The sequence below is a fragment of the Onychostruthus taczanowskii genome, unplaced genomic scaffold, assembly GCF_017590055.1.
Source record: "Onychostruthus taczanowskii isolate IOZ18803 unplaced genomic scaffold, ASM1759005v1 scaffold38, whole genome shotgun sequence".
NCBI classification, from domain to species: Eukaryota; Metazoa; Chordata; class Aves; order Passeriformes; family Passeridae; genus Onychostruthus; species Onychostruthus taczanowskii.
In genome coordinates, this window is record NW_024501237.1 from 5,583,981 (window position 1) to 5,602,917 (window position 18,937).

At 37.2% G+C, this 18,937-nt stretch overlaps 1 protein-coding gene across 4 annotated transcripts in view; it reads right to left on the reverse strand.

Annotated features, from left to right (window-relative positions):
* Window positions 1–18,937, reverse strand: part of LRBA (LPS responsive beige-like anchor protein) — a 369,042-nt gene that overhangs the window by 23,162 nt on the left and 326,943 nt on the right. For 3 of the 4 annotated variants that reach the window (XM_041411916.1, XM_041411917.1, XM_041411914.1), the window contains exons 49-53: window positions 16,711–16,800; window positions 13,414–13,606; window positions 10,702–10,764; window positions 7,351–7,506; window positions 3,681–3,848 (exon numbers count right to left, since the gene is read on the reverse strand). In XM_041411916.1, the coding sequence (XP_041267850.1) occupies window positions 3,681–3,848; window positions 7,351–7,506; window positions 10,702–10,764; window positions 13,414–13,606; window positions 16,711–16,800 (670 nt within the window). The remainder of the gene's footprint in view (window positions 1–3,680; window positions 3,849–7,350; window positions 7,507–10,701; window positions 10,765–13,413; window positions 13,607–16,710; window positions 16,801–18,937) is intronic. The other variant, XM_041411918.1, reaches the window with a different exon arrangement.

Genomic DNA, 18,937 nt, shown 5'->3' on the forward strand with positions numbered 1-18,937 from the left:
AAAACACTGAAATTCATACTAGCTCATGCCCGTAAAAGAATTGACAGTGTCATGGTGCTTTGAAAGAAAGAGATATTCCCTGGGGATGTGAAAATACTGGTCTGTAAAACAGGTTGTTTTCTACTTATTACTGGAAAGACTTCAGCTGCATTCCTGGGTCTACTTTGAGGAAGACAGTCAACTGAGGAGAGGAACACACAAAAAAATTAGAGGTCTGGAAAAACATGACTTGTGGCAAAAAACAAAGAATTGAGCTATTTAAGTTGGAGGCAAAGAATTGCAGGTCATGGCAATCCAAATAGCTGGAAGTAGCTGCAAGACGGAAATAATCTGTTCCCTACACAAAGGAAAAATAGATAAAAGATGATAGAATGCAAATGCTGCAAAAAGAACTGGATACTAGGCTGAATACTAGGAAAAGACTGCTAAGGATGGAGCTTCGAAGGCCCAAAAATGCATTTGCTGTAGTTTTTAAGGAAAGGTTGGAGAAACATCAGTGGAGATTGGTTTTGGCATCGTTAAGCCCTCATTTGGAAAAGAGAATAGATCAGGTGACCAAAGCTCCTGCCCACCCTGTTTCCTATGGTTCTGTGATTACAAAGGAAAATTTGATCCCCCAACCTAGGAAATGTTCAAACATCAGGAGTTGCCACTTGAGCTTCAAAGAGAAAGTGGGATCTGAAAGTGATGCTCACCATTTGTATGTAAATGAATTCTCTCATCTCTTTTCTCCAGCCATCACACAATCCCTTCTCCCACCCCCCACTTCTTGCCTCCCCTCCACCTCCACCTCCTTAGGCTGGGCAAGGACAAAACACAGCATCTTCCCACAGCCCTCTCCCAGGAATCTACACACATTCTACCACACAAGTCCTGGTGCATAATGTCACATCCTCAAGTGGTGCATTGGAGCCTCTAAATATGCAGAAGCCAACTTTGTGTGCCACAGATCACACATGGGCTCCAAGGAGTACCGAGGGGAGAGCCATATCCTCTCCCTCCTACCTCCCCCAAGCCAGACACAAGCCAAGGAGAGGAAAGGAAAACCCCCTTGCACTATGCAAAGTGACTTTACACCTCCACAGTACATTATGCTAATTAATGTGAAAGCAAAACGGCTCAAGGCTATTCTAAAGGATGAAACTACTTCAGGTCCTCAGCTCTGCTCTGAATTATTACAAGGCTTGGTCAGAAATTGTCCCCAGAAACATTTTTGCATCAGAAAAAGGCCCGTGCTCCAAAGTGAAGTAGTGCCATGCGTTTACGTTTTCAAAACCAATTAATTTAGAAAGAGGAAAACTCTACATTTGATCAAAGAGCATAATGAATTTTTTTTTTGCATTTCAGGTTTTAATTTGAGAAGGAAAAAACTGATTTAACCTAAATGTAATCAAGCTGTTTTGTGAAGAATAAAATAGTTTCCAGAAGACGTGTCACATGTATAGAAATTTCATATCTCTGAGACCTCCATTTGTCAGATTTGGTTTACATTGATCAGTGTATTTGAGGGGTATTGGGGAGAAACCAGATAAGATAGCGAGACTCCAATAGCTATAATTTCTTTAAAAAGTCAGCCTCAAAGTTAAAAGCTAAATTATGTAAATAATTAGTATTTCAGTAACATTTTTCTTCTGTTAAACCAAAACCAGAAATTTTTTTCAATACAGTCAAGTTAGCTCAAGAATTGTTCTTGATAAAGAATACCAAGCCACTTATTTATCATGTGTGCCACAGCCTCCCTGGCTTTTCAACTTAAGTATCATTCTAAAACATGCATATACAGAGCCAGAGATCCAGAGCTCAGTTCTCTGAAAGTAAAGAAATCAGACAAGTAAATCTAAATAAAATGCAACTGGTGGAATAATGGGTGCCTAAGGGGATATTATTTAGAGTAGATGGATCATACCAGCCTGCTGGCTGATGTACATCTGAGGCAATAGGTACTATGAGAGGAGGAAAGAAACACTCCCTGGTTTAAATCACTTTTTCTTGAAATTACTCTGGTACCATGATTTGGTAAAGTACCATTAAATGCACATTACTGTGAAGTCATCTTAAGATGGACATTAGAGATAATTAAATAGAGAAAAAACAGAGAAGAAATATCAACTTTGAGAGTATGTAAAATTCCAGTGAATAGTGCTCATTAAAAGTGTGAATAAACTATATTTTGAAATAAAAGAATCATTACCTTCAAATATGGAAAGACATTAGACCAGTAAAATATCAACATCCTGCAAATGGATGGAAGTTACAGCTGCAGTAACAGTGCTCAGAACCCAAAAAAATCTGCTGGTGCTTTCCATTTCTGACAAAAACAGAACTAAGCAGAAACAGCTCCTTTCATTTGTCTTTTCAAAAAAATTTTTGACTGAACAGAGAAGCCTACAAACAGCTATTTCTGGGAAAAATTAAACACCCCAGATTACCATCTCTTTGAAGCAGGAACTGTCTATACCCATGTCTAGGACTATGTATAGTGCCACGAGATTCCGATTGATAACAGAGGTTTCCAGGCATGCTGTATCACCAAAACACCTTACATAAAGGCAGTTGGTAAACTCAGGAGCCATTGCAATTCCCTAGAAGTCCAAGTCTAGTAGAACTACAAGCACAGAGATTCACCAGGTAGCTACTGTGTGATTTTAAAGAGCAGCTAGAATTGCCTGGCATTGCCTCTGAAAACTGCAAAATTCTAATAAATACCTTAGAAATCTGCATTAGAGAAGACAGTCAATGGAGTGCAACAAAATGTACATATTTGAGTCAAATACTAGGTACAGAACCTCAGCAAATGATTTGTTAGGGTAATCAAGGAGCCTATAGCCTCAAGGTCTCGTTCACACAGCAGGCAAGCCTGGCAAGTGTGGGACAAGCACAACTTCTCAAGGCACACTTAGGAATCTACAAACTCTTTGGACTTTCCAATGTTTAAGGTCTGCAAAAATAACACAGAGTTTGCATTTTCTTTAAATTGATAGACTGCAAAATATGTATAAAGTATTCACAGAGATTTTTTTTTCCCTCAAGCAAAGCCATATTTATTTAAAGATGCTCATGAAACTCTGCTAGCCACTTCTCAGACAAACTCCCATCTCTTGAACAGGGCTGCTTGGAAAGATAATAGGGATAGTTCTCACACATCCTCTGCCTCAAGATTCTGCAACTGTGTGAAATGAAGTGCATTTTCTTCAACTTTTGAATAGCTTTCACAATCAACATCAAATAATTTGCAAGTTAAATCCAGATATTCGTTCTGATATTAATTAGTTGTGCTTCTTCAAAGTCACTCACATCATGCAATTTTCAGTCAATTCACCTCTGTGTTTCAAATTCAAATAACTCCAGATGAGTAACAGACTGAATATGGAACACACAGCTTTACCAAACTGATTAATTTGGAAGATGTCAGGTATTGTTTTGATTATATAAAACTGTGTGCCAGCTATAACTGCAATATATGACAGATCTAATACTACTTCTCGCTTTCCAGATGTTTATTTTGCCCTCTTCAGAGCAGTTTTTACTAATATTTAAACAGGGTCAGAGAAGATGCCTTGTATGTGATTGTGAGGATTGGACACATAGCACCCTACCTAAAATTCTGCTCTCTAAAGCGTTTGCTCAAGGCATTTTGAGACAACCTCCTTATAAACCAGGTGGTTTTGGTTTTTTCTTACCTCTTGGGTTATCACCGATGATGCTGGTTTTGCCATTCCAGTACCAGAGCAGCAAGGTTGCGTCCCGGGATCCTGAGAGGATGTAACAATTCCCTCCAATGTACGACTCTGAACGAGCCAGACAGGTCACAACATCCCAGTGGCCAAACACTACTTGCATCATTTTACCTGGAACACAGCAAATTGATTCTTTAAAAACTACCCTCTTATTCTAAGACAAAGAAAGTATTTCAGAACTATTTTCTTTATCCAAAAAATAAAAAAAAATTCAAAATAGAACTGTAGTGGGGAGTACTATTTTATTTTATTTTTTTTTATTTGGCGGGAACTTAATTAAAAGTGCAGTAGTCCATACAATCCATACAAAAAATACTTTCAGTCCCTCAATATTATACTTTATTTAAAAGTCTAACTGGATTTGCTGAAGCCCAGCAATTACAGATTTTGAAGAGGCAGGATAAAGAACACACACACACTTTTCTCATGCATGTACTCAGTCCCTTCAGGTAGCTGGGGCCAGGACAAATCCTGCACCCAAACACACTTTTGTGAAGCATGATCCTCCAATGTGTGACCCTGGCTTTCTCAGCCCAAATGACTATTTGTTCTTTGGGCTGACTAAAGAACAAGGAGGAACAGAAGGGAAAAAATCATGGCTTTGGAACAACTGACATGACAGGCCAAAAAAAGAAACAGCAAATACAGACTACTGCATTTCTGAATATAAACAAATAATATTAAATTAAATGTTCTGAAAAGCATTTAAAAAATAATAAGTAACACAGATCAGTGTTGGGACTTAAGAACATTTTTATAAAATATTTTGTTGCATGAATTAAAAATTATTGGTCCCTTAATATGGGTAACAGGGAACACTTCACAGTCTCTTCTTAACCAGTACAAAAGCACTGTATTTGTATCCAGCCACTAAATAACAATTAATGGGAACAAAAGACTTAAGGGAGTGATTCTGAGGAAAGAACAGAAATAGTTTGCAGCCCAATTTATAATAAGATCAGAAAGGTAATTTCATTAAAGAAGAAAACCAGAAAATACCAAGATGTGTATTTGAATTTCTAAAAAAAAAAACCACAAAAAAAAAACACAAAAAAAAAAAAAAAAAAAAAAAACACCAAAAAAATTTGTGCAAGTGGAAAAAAAAAATCATGCCTAGCTTTTCCTTTAGTACATGAAGAAAAAATTAAAATAACAAGATGCAATTTTGCAATTTAAAGGAAACCTGTACATCAGATTCAAAATCAAACACTGAAAAACTTATAAGCCATCTCTAACCTTCAAAGGGAAATTGTGAGATGAAGTGCTACCACATGAGCCATTTCTGAGTGGACAGGGCAAACCCCTGGCTGCACTCTTACTGTGCATATCCACCTTGTAGTGCAAGGGTGGGTAACTCAGGGATCAAATAACTATGTGATATATTTTTCATGATATATTTTTCAGTTTTATTGACATTACCTGGAGTAATTTATACTTCTAGAAAGCAAGTTTATGCTATAAACATCACTGAGTTATATACAGTTATATATCTCCTTCTCAATTATTTCTAATTTTATAGGTTCTGTTCTAGAAAACAACATTTTACAGGGTTATTTCTGCCTGGTAATTTTTATTTTGTTACTTCACAGCCTAAGATTCAATGAATTTCATCAAAACAATAAATAAGATTTTGGTATTTTATATTGCTAAAAAAAAAATTTACTAATTTCATAAGAGTTCCTCAAACTTTCTTGTTTCCTTTAACATGAGTTGTTCTCTCTATACAGTAATATCAAACTTTTTCATTTGCACTCAGATATCCCTTTCTGACAGAACAAATTTTCTAGTTAATATTTTATTTGACAGCTGTGCTACAAATAATTAAAAGAAAAATAAGACTCAAGCCTGCAGTACTGAAGCTAAAACACTGTCTAGAATTCATTCTCACTGCTGAAGGAAGGTTTTATTGTGATTCTGCTATATTGGCTATGCTGATAACCCATGATTTAAGTTGAAAGTATTCCCTATTAAAAACAAACAAACAAACGATCTGATAGGAAAATCTGATAGGTTCTTTTTTTTTTTTTTTTTTTTTTGTGCAAGTGCTAAAATGTAATTGAATTCAACACTTGTGATCACTTGCCTTCATGCATTACTGATCACATCATCTTTTCCCCTTGGTGTTCTGTTGATTTCAAAATATTTCCCTACTTTATTCTCATTTCAATTTCAAGCAAAGTAAACTACATCTGAATTCACTTCATTTATGCTACAGTTGCTATATTGACAAATAGAAGAAACAAATCTGAAATTTTTGTGACAATGGTATTTTGGTTTATACCCTGATTAGTTATGGTAGTAACAAGGTGCCTGGTGAATCTGCCATACACAGAGGAAATAACTTAAAGAGTTATTTGCAGCTCACATTGATACAGGGCAAGGCTACCAAAACCATACGTGCAAAGTAAAATACATCCTTTGATATAATAGAATTATTTCTCTATTCATCTAAATCAAGCACATACACTGAATATTTATTACTGCTAGCTATCCTTTCAGAAGATCCACTTTAAATTCACAGTTCTATGTAAATTTATTTTCATCAATGAGAAAATTAACCTAAGAAGGGTCTAACAAGATGTCTGTATAATGAATTGTGGGCAGTCAGTATTACATAAATGGAACTTCTCCTTTATACTTAAGGATTTAAAATTGTAAAAATGACAGAAATACTGAACTACGCCATGAGATCTAAAGTCTTAAAATATTTTCATTAAAGACCATTCTGTTTTGTCAAATATTTTGGTTTGCCAAGTGTGAAAAACACTGTTAACTAATATCTTTAAGAAACAATGACAAACATGCAGGATATTCCCTAGGGATTAATAACCTACTGGAAAGCTTGATGGCACATACCCATTAACCACACTGGGTCATTAATCCCAAAGAAGTACCTTGCAGTGAGGTCGCTATTTCCATTATAAGATAATGAAAGGAAAAAAAAAATCATGCCTAGCTTTTCCTGGGGTTCCATGGCTTTTAAATTCCTGTAGCTCCTACATGGAAAGATTTAGCATGACACATGTATGACTTCAATGGTTTGGACACACTCCAGCTGACAGACTAATTTAACTGCTGCCCATTATATCGATCAGTTTTTTATGCTATACAAAAGAATTCAGTGGCTCCAAATCTGTTCTTCTTGTATGGCATGGCTTTCAAAGGCTTTCACAGTATTATTTTACCAGATTTCAAAACTTCTCTTCTTATTCTATGGTACTTGCCTGTATTTCCTGAAAAAACCCAGTTCTCTGGTGCTGAAAACCAGAGTTAAATTCACATAAATACTTTAAGAATAATTAACTCTCATAATGTGCCAGGCTTCACAAACTCTCACCTGTGAAAACTACAGTCCATCAGCCGCATCCCTGTCCTGTAAGCTTGGAGTGTGAAGCTCAGTCTAAACCAGAGCTCCTTCTCTCACATTTGCTATCATTCCTCAAAAATGATAGCACACAATACATGGCAGCAATAGGCAACGAAAGATTTGACAAACATCATTAATAGGGGAATAAATACACACTCCACCCCTCCTCCTTTATTTGAAACAGTAGGCTAATTACGAACAGAAAAAAATATTTTAGGCTGTTTCCATATTTTAAAAATACATTACCTGAGTCAGTAGAGTAAACACGGAAACTCTTGTCCCAGAAGCCACAGACTAAGATGTAACGATTGTCAGAGGTGATGACAAAACACTGGGAATGCACCTGAATGCTTTGGTCTAAAAGGTCAGTGATCTGCCTTCTGTGCATACCTGTATTGCTGGCTGAACCGAAAAACATACAGACAAAGACATTTTAGCATCCACCTTCACAGAACAAAAGCACAATTTAGAAACTTACATTCACACCAAATACATTCCTCACTTCTCTCACTTCTGTTACTTTTTTTTTTTTTTTTCTTTGTGGCAGGGACATTTCCTTTCTAATTTTACTTTTAATTCTCATTACACTTCTAGGAACAATGCTAATTCCTTGTAGTATATATTCTAAAATAGAAGAAATCCCCTTTTTAAGTGACATGCAACTTAGAAATAAATGGAAGAATGAACATAGGCAACGGTACACAGAAATGTAATAAGATTCCTTCCCTCCTTGAAGTATAAAAAATTAAAAATTACAAAAAAAGCAAAGGAATGTAATGATAAGACAATACACAAACCACATAGTGGTTCAAATCAGCACACAAAGGATCATGACTTTAAATTGTACATCAGTTGTATTTTATTGCAAGCAGTCCCATTTGAAAAAAGAAAAACATCAGCAAACACCACTACTGTTCATATTTTTTTAAGCATGGCACAAATATTAACCAGCTTATCTCCACAATTAACTTTAGGGTTGGGAGAAGTTATTTGCCCTATTTAATGTTTTATTTCCTGAGATACTCTTGCATTGGGAACCCATAAAATGGACAGGAATCAATTAGTGAACATATTTGTCATATTATATCTTGTCCTTAGATTAATAAGGTGTGCATATACATATATACACACACACATATATAGGTCCCATACACATACATCATGAAAATTCTACACTGTAGGAAGAACTTTCAGTGTGTGCTTTGTTCCTGAGGGAACCTGATTTCCATCCCAGGCAAGTAATTTCTCCTGGGTTTGTCTGCCAACTGCTTGGAGCACCATTACTTCCATCCAGGTGGTCTTCCAGACCTACCTCTGTCCTGGTCCAGTGCTCTTCTTTACTCTTTGTTCTTTGACTCCTTTTCATTTTCACAGGCCAGCTACCTCCCAAGCCTTGGGCTTATTCCATTTACTCCATATCAAATCTTTCATTTATTTATGCTTTTGCTATATTTAATATGTTGATACTTTCTTGTCCATATGGGTAGCAAATAATTTAGCAAAGTGTTGCCACTTGCTCTCTGCAGGTAACACAAATGTGGCCTTCACTGATCTTGGGGCCACTTAAAGAGTAACAGCACCACGTAATAAATGCAGAGTGAACTGCTCTGTATGACAAAATAGCAGCAAAGGAACCTCAAAAGGCATGCAGATCATCTAATTCGGTGAGGATATGCCTTAACAACACTTCACCTCAAAAAGAGGTCTAGGGTCTGTGTCATATCAGACATTGCTCTTTTATGTCTTCCTGTATACCAGGAAAATGAGGAGGGCAGGAATCCCTCCTTACGACTAAGACAGCAACAAGATTCCTGCTATAACCATAAAAGTGTAATTTCGTGCTCCTCTTAGGTGCCATTTCTAGGTAAATGTGTCTAGCCACAATTAAAAAACTCTAATATTACCTACATAATTACTTGCTTGCACCCAATGATGCTACTTAGCAATGACAAAGAAAGCCTTAAACCTTTTAAACTATGTCCAGTGTAATCACAAGGCTGATTTCAGATCTATTGTAGGAAGAGAATATTAAACCATTCTTCAGAATGTGAACATTAACTTTAAAGGTCTCGGTACCAATGTGCTTTGGGGTTTTTTGCTGTAATATTTATTTATACTTCTAAGATCTACTTGAGAGCAGGTTTTAAAGCAGAGCACAAATTTCCTTCTAAGATCTACCTGAGAGCAGGTTTTAAAGCAGAGCACAAATTTCCTTCTACAAACATTTTTTTGATAAAATCTGTTTCAGGAAGAAAAGGAGAATTGCAGCACGTGTGTGCCTCATAACTATTGCATTATTCAGATGACGATTGATTTCAGAAACTTGGGAAAAACACTTTAATTTTATCAGATCTATAAAATGGTTTCATATGCTCCCACTGTTCCTAAGCTTACCCAGCAAAATGGCTACACAGGAAGAGTCTGGATTATCTACAGACAATATCACACTTCCTCCTCGGATGCACACATTAGTTTTGAAATGAATTCTTACTGTCCGACAGACCTGTCATTCTAACCTAGCTCTGATTTTTCCATGCTTCTATAATTGGCCACACCACTTTTCCAATTAAACCATGCTGAAACTGCTGGCTTTTAAACTAAGCTCGAAGTTTACAAAATTGGGCGGGGGGGGCACAGATTCCTGTCTTCTTTGCTCCCATCCCACAGCTAGCTTGTGTTTTGGTGTTAGGTACCCTAACACCAAAACACAAGTTTTTCTTCTCACATCATGTTTATGGTTCTATTTGCCATGCTACAGACTCCAAATATGCACTCCCCAAAGTTGGGCCAGTAATGAAAGAACTGACCAAACTCTAACTCTGCTAACTGAAAAATCAGCTCTATATAAACTGATAAACCTCTATAATAAAAAGTCATAAATTGAATCTACTACACTGAGTCATTACATAAAGGAGAGACATTCGTCCACCCCTTTTTAATAAAAGAAAAACATGCACAAATTTAACTGGTGAAGCTGATCAAAAGATGCAACACCCTTGAAAAATGAATACCAATATCTCAACACAAAACCGGAGCGGGCTGTATATTTTGACTTTGAAACTGCTTTGCAATTACACATTAATCCCCTCAGCCTGAACAGCAGGTCTATGAAGAAAGGATTGATCTCCTTTAATGATGGAACCCTAGCACCATGGTTTTATTTTTCACAACACGGTGCAGTTAAGAACCCCACTGTTATTATGAAAATTTCCTCAGCAAAGGAGCTCCATCACATTACCAGTGCACCGATTCATCATAACGTGCCTCACTCCTGCTCATCAACAAGTCTGAGTGATGAAAAGATCCAATATTATCCTGACAGTACTTCATGCACATTCTCAATCACACATTATTACAGCATCCATATTAATTTTCACTGACACGCGTCCTAGGCCTGTTCAAATTAGGCAAACCAACGAGGGGGAGTTGATGAAATACCAGCATAGCCACAGCTCATTGCATTCCAATTTGCATGCAAATGGTTTATCAGGAAAATTCCATTCCCAGCAACCAGCAAGTGAAAAACAACCGTAATCTACACTTCAGGGCCACCATACAGAGCTTAATGAATCGCAAAGAGAGAAGGAAGTGACAGACCTATGAGAGGATCGATTTCCACTGGCAGCTGGTAAGGCTGGTCTTGTACAGCACCTTGATGAGCTGGAATTCAGGAAAGAAGATTTTAAAACTTTGCTTTTTTTTTTTTTTTAATAAATGAAGCCACATATATTTTATAAATCAAAGCTACGCTCCTTTTTTAACTATTCAAGATTCTTCTGCACCAACTGAATGAAAAACAAAAAAAAATCCTAGTGCTTTTGCAGGCTGCTTATTAAACATTTATTTTAGATTAGGGCTATTCTGAATGTATGCCATCAGCAGCAGCTCTGGTCCTGAGCCATAAGCTCTAGCAGATGCTTTACTGGCAACCTCTCCTGTCGCAACAAAACAAAATTAAGTGGTAAAGAGGACTGAAAACAAAATGTGACAATCATCTGCTGACTGTAGCAAATACTATTTTCCTCTTTACTTTTTAAAGGACTGCTTTGAACAACTGAAGCACAAAGGACATTTTTTTTAAAAAGTCAGTTTATGATGCAGAGAGGGAAATCTCATAGTCATCTCATAGTCAGCCAGTAACCCATTTATTCACAAGTTTGCATAGAAGTTAATATATTAATTCTGCCAACCCACATTTCACGTGGGCACCTGGCATACCAATAAAATGTTTATGCGCTGAATTCTCCTGCAAGGGTAAAAAGAAAACCTTTTTTTCCACAGCTTCACTACGAACAAACAAACAAACAAACTGCTTTCCAGCATGCCCCCCCCCCCCCCCCCATCCGCCTGCTTGGAAGAGAAACAAAAAATAATGGCTAAATAATTACACATACAATTTTTCTACCTACCATCCACAGCTTAATATAAAAATTAGTGTCAAGTACAAGGATTTCTTAAATAACTGATTCATAAGTAAATTGAAAGCTCTACTGCAATGAAACACTAACATTTCATACAAAACATGAAATCTATGTGACAAAAGAGAGCATCCTGCAGGCTACCAGTGTCATCAGACGTCAGCAAAGCCACCAAATTCATATTCAAAGGCAGGAATGGGCTTTTTAATTACACATTAGTGACAACTGGTCACTTGGCAACTTTTTTATCATGATGCCTCATTAACAAAGACAATGCTAATCCCACAGCAGGGGATATGAGCAGTAATGATACCTGCCCGCTCATCCTAGGAGATGCCATTTTGGTATAAAATTGGAAGTCAACAACAGCAAAGGTTCAGGAGTCCACAGACAGGTATCTTAAGCACAGTACTCTATTAACAGCCTGCAACTCATGTGTGCTCTCACAGAAGTGGGGTGAAATGATTTTTTGTGGAATATTTATGGTTGGTTTCTGTCTAATGGCAAGACAAGTGTAAAATGCCTCTAAATGAAAAAACAGCAACTCAAAAGCACAGCTTACTGTTCTCCCTTTCAGAGGTGAGCGAATAGCCTGAAAAATCTGAAAGCTCTGTTCAACTCAAACCAGTTATTACCACACTCAGCAAACTGGTTGCTTGCTCACGGATCATCAACCAGCAGAATTCTGCTGAAATCAAGACCAACTCCTACGACTTTTGAACATTTTCTTCCCATGAGTTGTATGTTCACAAAGGCCATTTTTTAAAAGCCTTGACTATTACATGCCCACAGTCACACATCCAAGCTATGAGAGGATACGGTCATCGTCCTTGCAAAGAAATCTCAGGAGCCCTGTAAATAGTTCCTGCTTGCAACTTGTTATCTTACACAAGTCTCCCTTCCCCCCTTTCTCTTGAAGTGTTTCTCAGGAGGGTGAAATAATACATAGATGTTTCTATTTGAGAGGTAATTTGTAAGAATTAGGAAAAAGTGTGGGAGTCATCTGGCTTTTTTCAAAAAGCAATCAAGGACCATGGGTCGAGATTTCTTAGTAGGAATTTCAACCATGTAAGTGTTTCTCTGATGTATCTTCTATTTAATTTATTTTAATAGAAGGTCATTTTTCCCCCCTTTCTTTAAAAGTGTTTGACCAAATATACTGCACCAAAATAAACTTCCTTTCACAGCTTGGGCCTAAGACTGTCATAGTCATGGAAAGGAAGATGGACATCTATATGGAATATCAGAATTAAAAGCAGAATTATATTCTTAAGTACAGCACACTTTAAAAGGAAAATTAATTTTATTAGTAGTTGTGCAAATGGCTATTTTGTTTTCCTTTCATACTGACAATACACAAGCACCTACATAAGTAACTTTGGGATGTTTAAGGTAAAACTTCCTATATATTTTATCTTCTAATTCTCATGGGCTGGCTTTAACAGCAGAATATCAAGTTTTTAATCAAGAAAAAACTAGCAGAGAAGATTTCAGGCAAGTTCTATGTGCTTTAAAACTGCCTTTGACATGATATGGGGTTCAGGCTCCCAACAGACAGAACAACAAATTTAAGAGGAAGAGTGTGTCTTTATGACTAAATAGTGATATTTAGACTGTTTTTGTCTTCTTGCTGCAGCAGTGATGGTGCCTGATGGCCTGGAAAGAAACATTGTTTTTACAAACCTTTGGTGTGCTACATATCTTGCTGCAATACCTCAGATCACCTTTCCAAGCAGAAACTAAGCCCACATGTGAAGAGCCTGCTGTGCCAATGAACTGGATTTGTTTTTTCCACTTTAAACTCACAACAGTTCCGCAGTAAATTGTGACAAGACGAGAAGTGCTGCTGGATGGCAGGGGTTTCTTAGGCTCCTTGCTTTAATGTACTTACCAGGGAGGCTGTGCCACTTGTTGACAGCAAAGAGCCTGTTCGCAGTGACCGTGATCACGGCGGGAGTGGCCAGGCCAGGCTGGGTGTTGGCAGCCACGTGAGTGACCGGGGAGTTGGACGGGAACTTTAGGACCATGATAACATCCTGTTGGGCTTGCTCTGTGAACATCAAGGGGCTCTGCAGGAGGAGATACTGTTGAGTGCACACGACAAGAACCCAAATACACGGGAAAAGAGAACACGGGGAGGAAAAGAGACAGGACAAGAGAAGGAAGATTGAATTAAAACCCACGAGATCCAAAAGAAGCTCCAGCAGAAAAGCAAATGCAATAAGTGGAAAGGCTTGTGGAAGTAACAGTTTAGGTAGAAAATCCTGCCTGCACCCTATTAATCTTAGAGCTTTGTTGGACACAGGGTGTCTGTATACAGACTTTGCTAGAGATCACAGCAGATTAAAATAAAAGTTTTAAATTGCCTATTTCTGCCAGAAGAATTCTCTTTCATATCTGCAGAGACAAAATGTCAAGGAAAGCAATGCCAAACCAGGAGGGAAACACAAAAAATAGTGAGCAAAAAAAATTCCTGCTCCCAGAGATTGTCTCAGGTTGCATTAAATTGGCAGACTGTAATTCTTTACAAGCCAGATGAGAACATGAAAGAACATTAAAATAAACAGATACACACATACACTAGATATATGTTCTGTGTATATTTCTGGTGTACAAAAATAAGATTTATGAATGCAAAGTAGAAGACTTCCCTGCAAATATGTTTCAAAAGACAAACATAATTAAATGCGCTTGTGAAGAATAAAAAGTGGACGCGATTACAGACACTATCCTATATTGTTTCCAGAAATGCTAAAGGAAGGGAACGAATCCAGACTCTCATTTTCAACATAATATTTTAGGTTTTTGGTTTTTTAGTTTAGTAAGTTGAAAAGTTTATTAACTTTTTAACTGAGTTCTCTAAGAATACTGCAAACATCAAAACAAAATATTGAGGATCTGGATAGCAAACGTGAGGAGAAAAAGCAACATCTGATGGGTTTATTACTGTGTGGCACTTCTGAAAAAAAGAGAACCCCAATGAAATGCAGAGGTACAATCATCATGGCCACCAGTAGCCACATTGCTCAAGTATTTGTAACTTTCTAATAACCAAATTATGAAGTGTCCTTGGCTATTCTCCACCTGCAATATTTCATTACATACATGTATATGTAAGTGCATACATTTAATGTATATTTATACAGAACTAATAAAAAATTAAATACATTTGCATTTTTATTATCACGCCTTTTAAAAAAGTTATTAAGAATACTTAGAAAAACATATTGCTCTATGAATTCCTATTTACAGTCTTGCATAAAGGTGTAAATAAAAGCAACTAATAAGCTATCCAGACACCCTTCTGAGCAAGTGGCTAAAAGCCAATCAATATTATGAGTTAATCCTCCCTGGATGCTCATTCAATTAAAGGTGTCAGTAATGCCTCATCTGATGTGGCCTCAATTAAATCCAGCTATCTGATGGTCGAAAACACAAGGGGATACAGCAACAGCAGCAAAACCAGACAAATAGGCAGCCTTCGTGTGACTGCTAATTACTACACCTGGTGTATATTATGGCTCGTGCACTTAACACAGCACGTGGTAACTTCCAATTCAGCTGTATTCATGCATACATGCACACAAAAACAAAAGTCAGTAAATAATACAACTAGAAATAATTTGAAATTATGGCAGGAAATATATCCTTACTGTATTTCAGCTCCAGGAATACTTTTAAAACCACTTAATATATTGCTATTATGAAAACATGAATTAATATCCACAAAACCAGCAAGTGAAGAACTAAGGGCTTTTTTTTTCTGGGAGTACCCCAGCCCAAAAAACCACAGGAGTTAAAAACAGCTAACTTCTTAGATTTTAACTTCTTCTATTACATACTAAATCTTCAGTAATTCAGCATCATGAAAAATATTACGATAAAACCACACAAACTACTTTCTGGTATCAAATTTATTTATATAACAATGGGTCTGACTAATACGTCAATAATCAACTTCTCGAGTTGCTCCTCTTCCTGAAACAAATCCCTTTAAATTAGAACAAGTGCTCAGTGCATGGCACCATGACAGACGGACACACATATGGCAAGTGGCTACATGAAGGGGAGTACCTGGGCTCCCCAACATCCCTGTGAGCAGGACTCTTCTAACAGTCCCTGCAGTGTCTGCTGGCCTGGGACCTGGGCATGGGGCGCAGGCAGCTGAGCAGCTCTCAGATACAACCCGTGATGCATTTGAGAAAGGCCAGTAGCTCAGTTTATCAAGGAAGTTTACACTTCTGAGACTCCTGCATCACAAGGTTTGTAAGCTACTTTGGAAACATTTCATGTTTCTGTGCAATTTTTTAAAACCTTCTATACTTCAGATATGTTTTAAAATTAATAACTTTAGTCTGCTCAAGTAGGACATATTTTCTTCTTGCATGTCCTGTATGACAGGCTTTTGGGTTTTGGGGGTTTTTTTGTATTGCAGTGTAAAATGTCCACCCTAACAATAAGGACACGTAACTTTTTGAAAACCTTTGGAATTAGCAGACCATTTGCTCCACTTGTCAGACTATCACTTAACATCCTTAGTTCTGGACCTACGACAACACAAATGATATTTTAAACACAAGGACTGCAGACAACATGATATGAAAAATGATCAGTAATGTAATAATAGTTTGTAAAAAAAAATTATATTAGACACAAGTAGAGGTAAAAGGGAAAGCATGTTAATGCTCACTGCCTGGATTTTATCACCCTAGCTTTACTGCAAAACACATTTAGTCACATCCTTTGCTGTGTAAGTTTCAGCTCATGAATTCCTAGTAATCCTGGTTTTAGGGGAAAACCTATGCCTAGGGGAAAAGACAAGGAAGTTCCACCTCCTAAATCCAAGGTTCATGGGGAATCTGCCAAAGATTAACTAAATTGTCTCCATGATGACTGGCTCTCACCTGTACAGGTATGGTACTAACAAAATCAACTGATGAAGTGTTCTTAGATTACACTGACAAAAAAATAGCTACACTAGAAATCAATGCAGTCTTTTCTGCAAGAAATAAAAAAAATAGTCAAGCACTGCATGCAACTCCTACCAAATCATAACTCATCTGCTGGTTTTAATAACATAATTCCACAACCACATAAAAGCAAAGTGAAAGTGTCCAGTTCTGCAGAGGTAAGGTAGCAAAGGAAGTGAGCACAATGGCAGGTCTCAAAGAGTTAATAGGGCACTTACCACCTGCATGGCAGAACTTCTTGGAGGATGTGGTTCTATGAGCAGTTGGGAAGGGGTCTGTCCAAAACTTCGTATTTGAGCTTCCACAGCCTGGAAAAGGCACGGGCAGGTTTGCATGTTAAGAGGTGCTAATTACAGGCAATAGAACCATAACTGTCACCTGAAAATGTCATTCCACACTTCTGGCTTGTTTCATGTTGAAAATCAACCCCGTGTGTTCACTGTGGGGCTAAGTGCTTGGCAGTGGTACTAAGAATGAGGTAATCATTTTGGTACTGTGGATGCTATTTCCATGAGAAACTCTGCAAAACCTCATCCTGCTCAATGATATTAAACAGAAACAAGCTATTATAATCAGAAACCCTCTTTATTGGCTCCATTTTTCCTTTCTAACACTGGCTTATCCTGTTTGTATCATAACTCAAAAACAAAAGTTAACTTTTTTTAAGTTTCTGCAGGTATTAAGTGTTGCACATTAAACTCCATTGCTTCATTTCACAGCAGTAACTAGAAGAAAAGCAATACTGAGCTTTTATTCTTACTTCCAGGTTTATTCAAGAAGAGCAAACAATGTTAGGATGCATTAAACTACCAACAGCAAAACTATAGGAGAACATGAAGGCATAACACAAGGGGGTTTTAAAAGTTTATCTGTATCTTCAGCAACATGCTTTAGCACTTCCTTCATTTTCATTTCACATGAAAATATTATGCTTAGTGATTTCTTAAAAATAATTATGCTGAAACCTGTGAACTTGTACTTCTTGCCCTAGGCATGTCCAGCTAATTTTCCGTGCTGCCACCTCTTGGCCCACTGCTTTAAAGATAACATCAAGCAGCCAAAATTCAACAAGTTACTTCTTGTCAGGTTGGCCCCCTGCACCATGCACAGAAACAGGCTGATAGTACAGAAAATATCAAATCATTCAGCTTAGTTTATATCTCTTTCATTGCGAGCTTAACTAATCACCTTGCCTTTGCTGAGGGCTAGCAGGCTGTACATGGGCTGATGCCTCAGTTATTTTCCCCTAATTCTCCTTTCATGGTTCAACCTTCCTTAATGCACCTACAATTACATTTCCTGGTCTATTTTAGCCACTCCTTAAAATTTTTGAGACAATGGAATAACACTTATGCTGACCTTATTCTTACAAATTACTATTTTTATATAATTATAAAGACCATTAGTAGGACATTCTCCTGTTACAAAAATAACAGTAAAAATAAAAGTAGAATGCACCTGGGACCTTAAAATAACCATCCTCTTGACAGTAAACATGCCATCCAAAACACTTGACCTTATTATATTTGGCAGGGCTTTTGAAATATCTGAACTCACCAGAGCAGGAGTTGAAATTAATCTGTGAACAGATTCTAACACTCTTGCCCACTCTGGGAAGGACCATAATCTTCAAACAACTTATGTATGAATACATAAGTTATCAAAAAGCTGGCAGAAATCTGACATACACACAGTGTGATGCAGCGAGCACTTTTTGAGGAACAGCAGTATCAGACTCATGAAACACTAAAGCTTAGTAAGACCACATGAGTCTCCTTCCTGCTGATGAGACACACTACATTAAAATTCAAATCTGGGGGGTTGTGACTCAAGATAACAAGGGAATCACAAAAACTTTGAGGTCTTGTACGACACGAGGCATTAACAAAGGAACTGGTCAGCAGCCCTACCCTTTCCATAAAATGCTGTTTGTTTCAAAACATCCAGATTTTAAAAAGATGTGCCCAAACCTACTTGCAGATTAAGCAGGACATTTTTACTAGCAAATGGGAATTCTGCCCTGCATTGAGGGTAGAACCAGAAGAATACAGGATATAATATTCCTGAAACACAACTCCCATGCATTCCTTTTAAAACTGAGAATAGATAAAGCAAGGAAATAATGAGCTTTATATTTATTAATTTCCTTGTATATTGACTTATGATCAATACAGAAACTTTCATTCCCAAATGCTCATGTTCAGCATTCAAATAGAGTCAGAATTTTTATCTCAACCTTGAAATCTGGTATGTCTTTTGCTACCACTGGATGTCTGGTATGCCTTTTGCTACCCAATGCTACCTCTGGAAACTATACACTTACGCAGTGCCAATAGTGAGGGAAAACGATAAGAAGAAACACAAGAGATCACGTATTGATGCACAGTCTTTCCAATACATTAGTCATTACAAGAGCTCAAACTAATGTAGATCAAGTACAAAGTA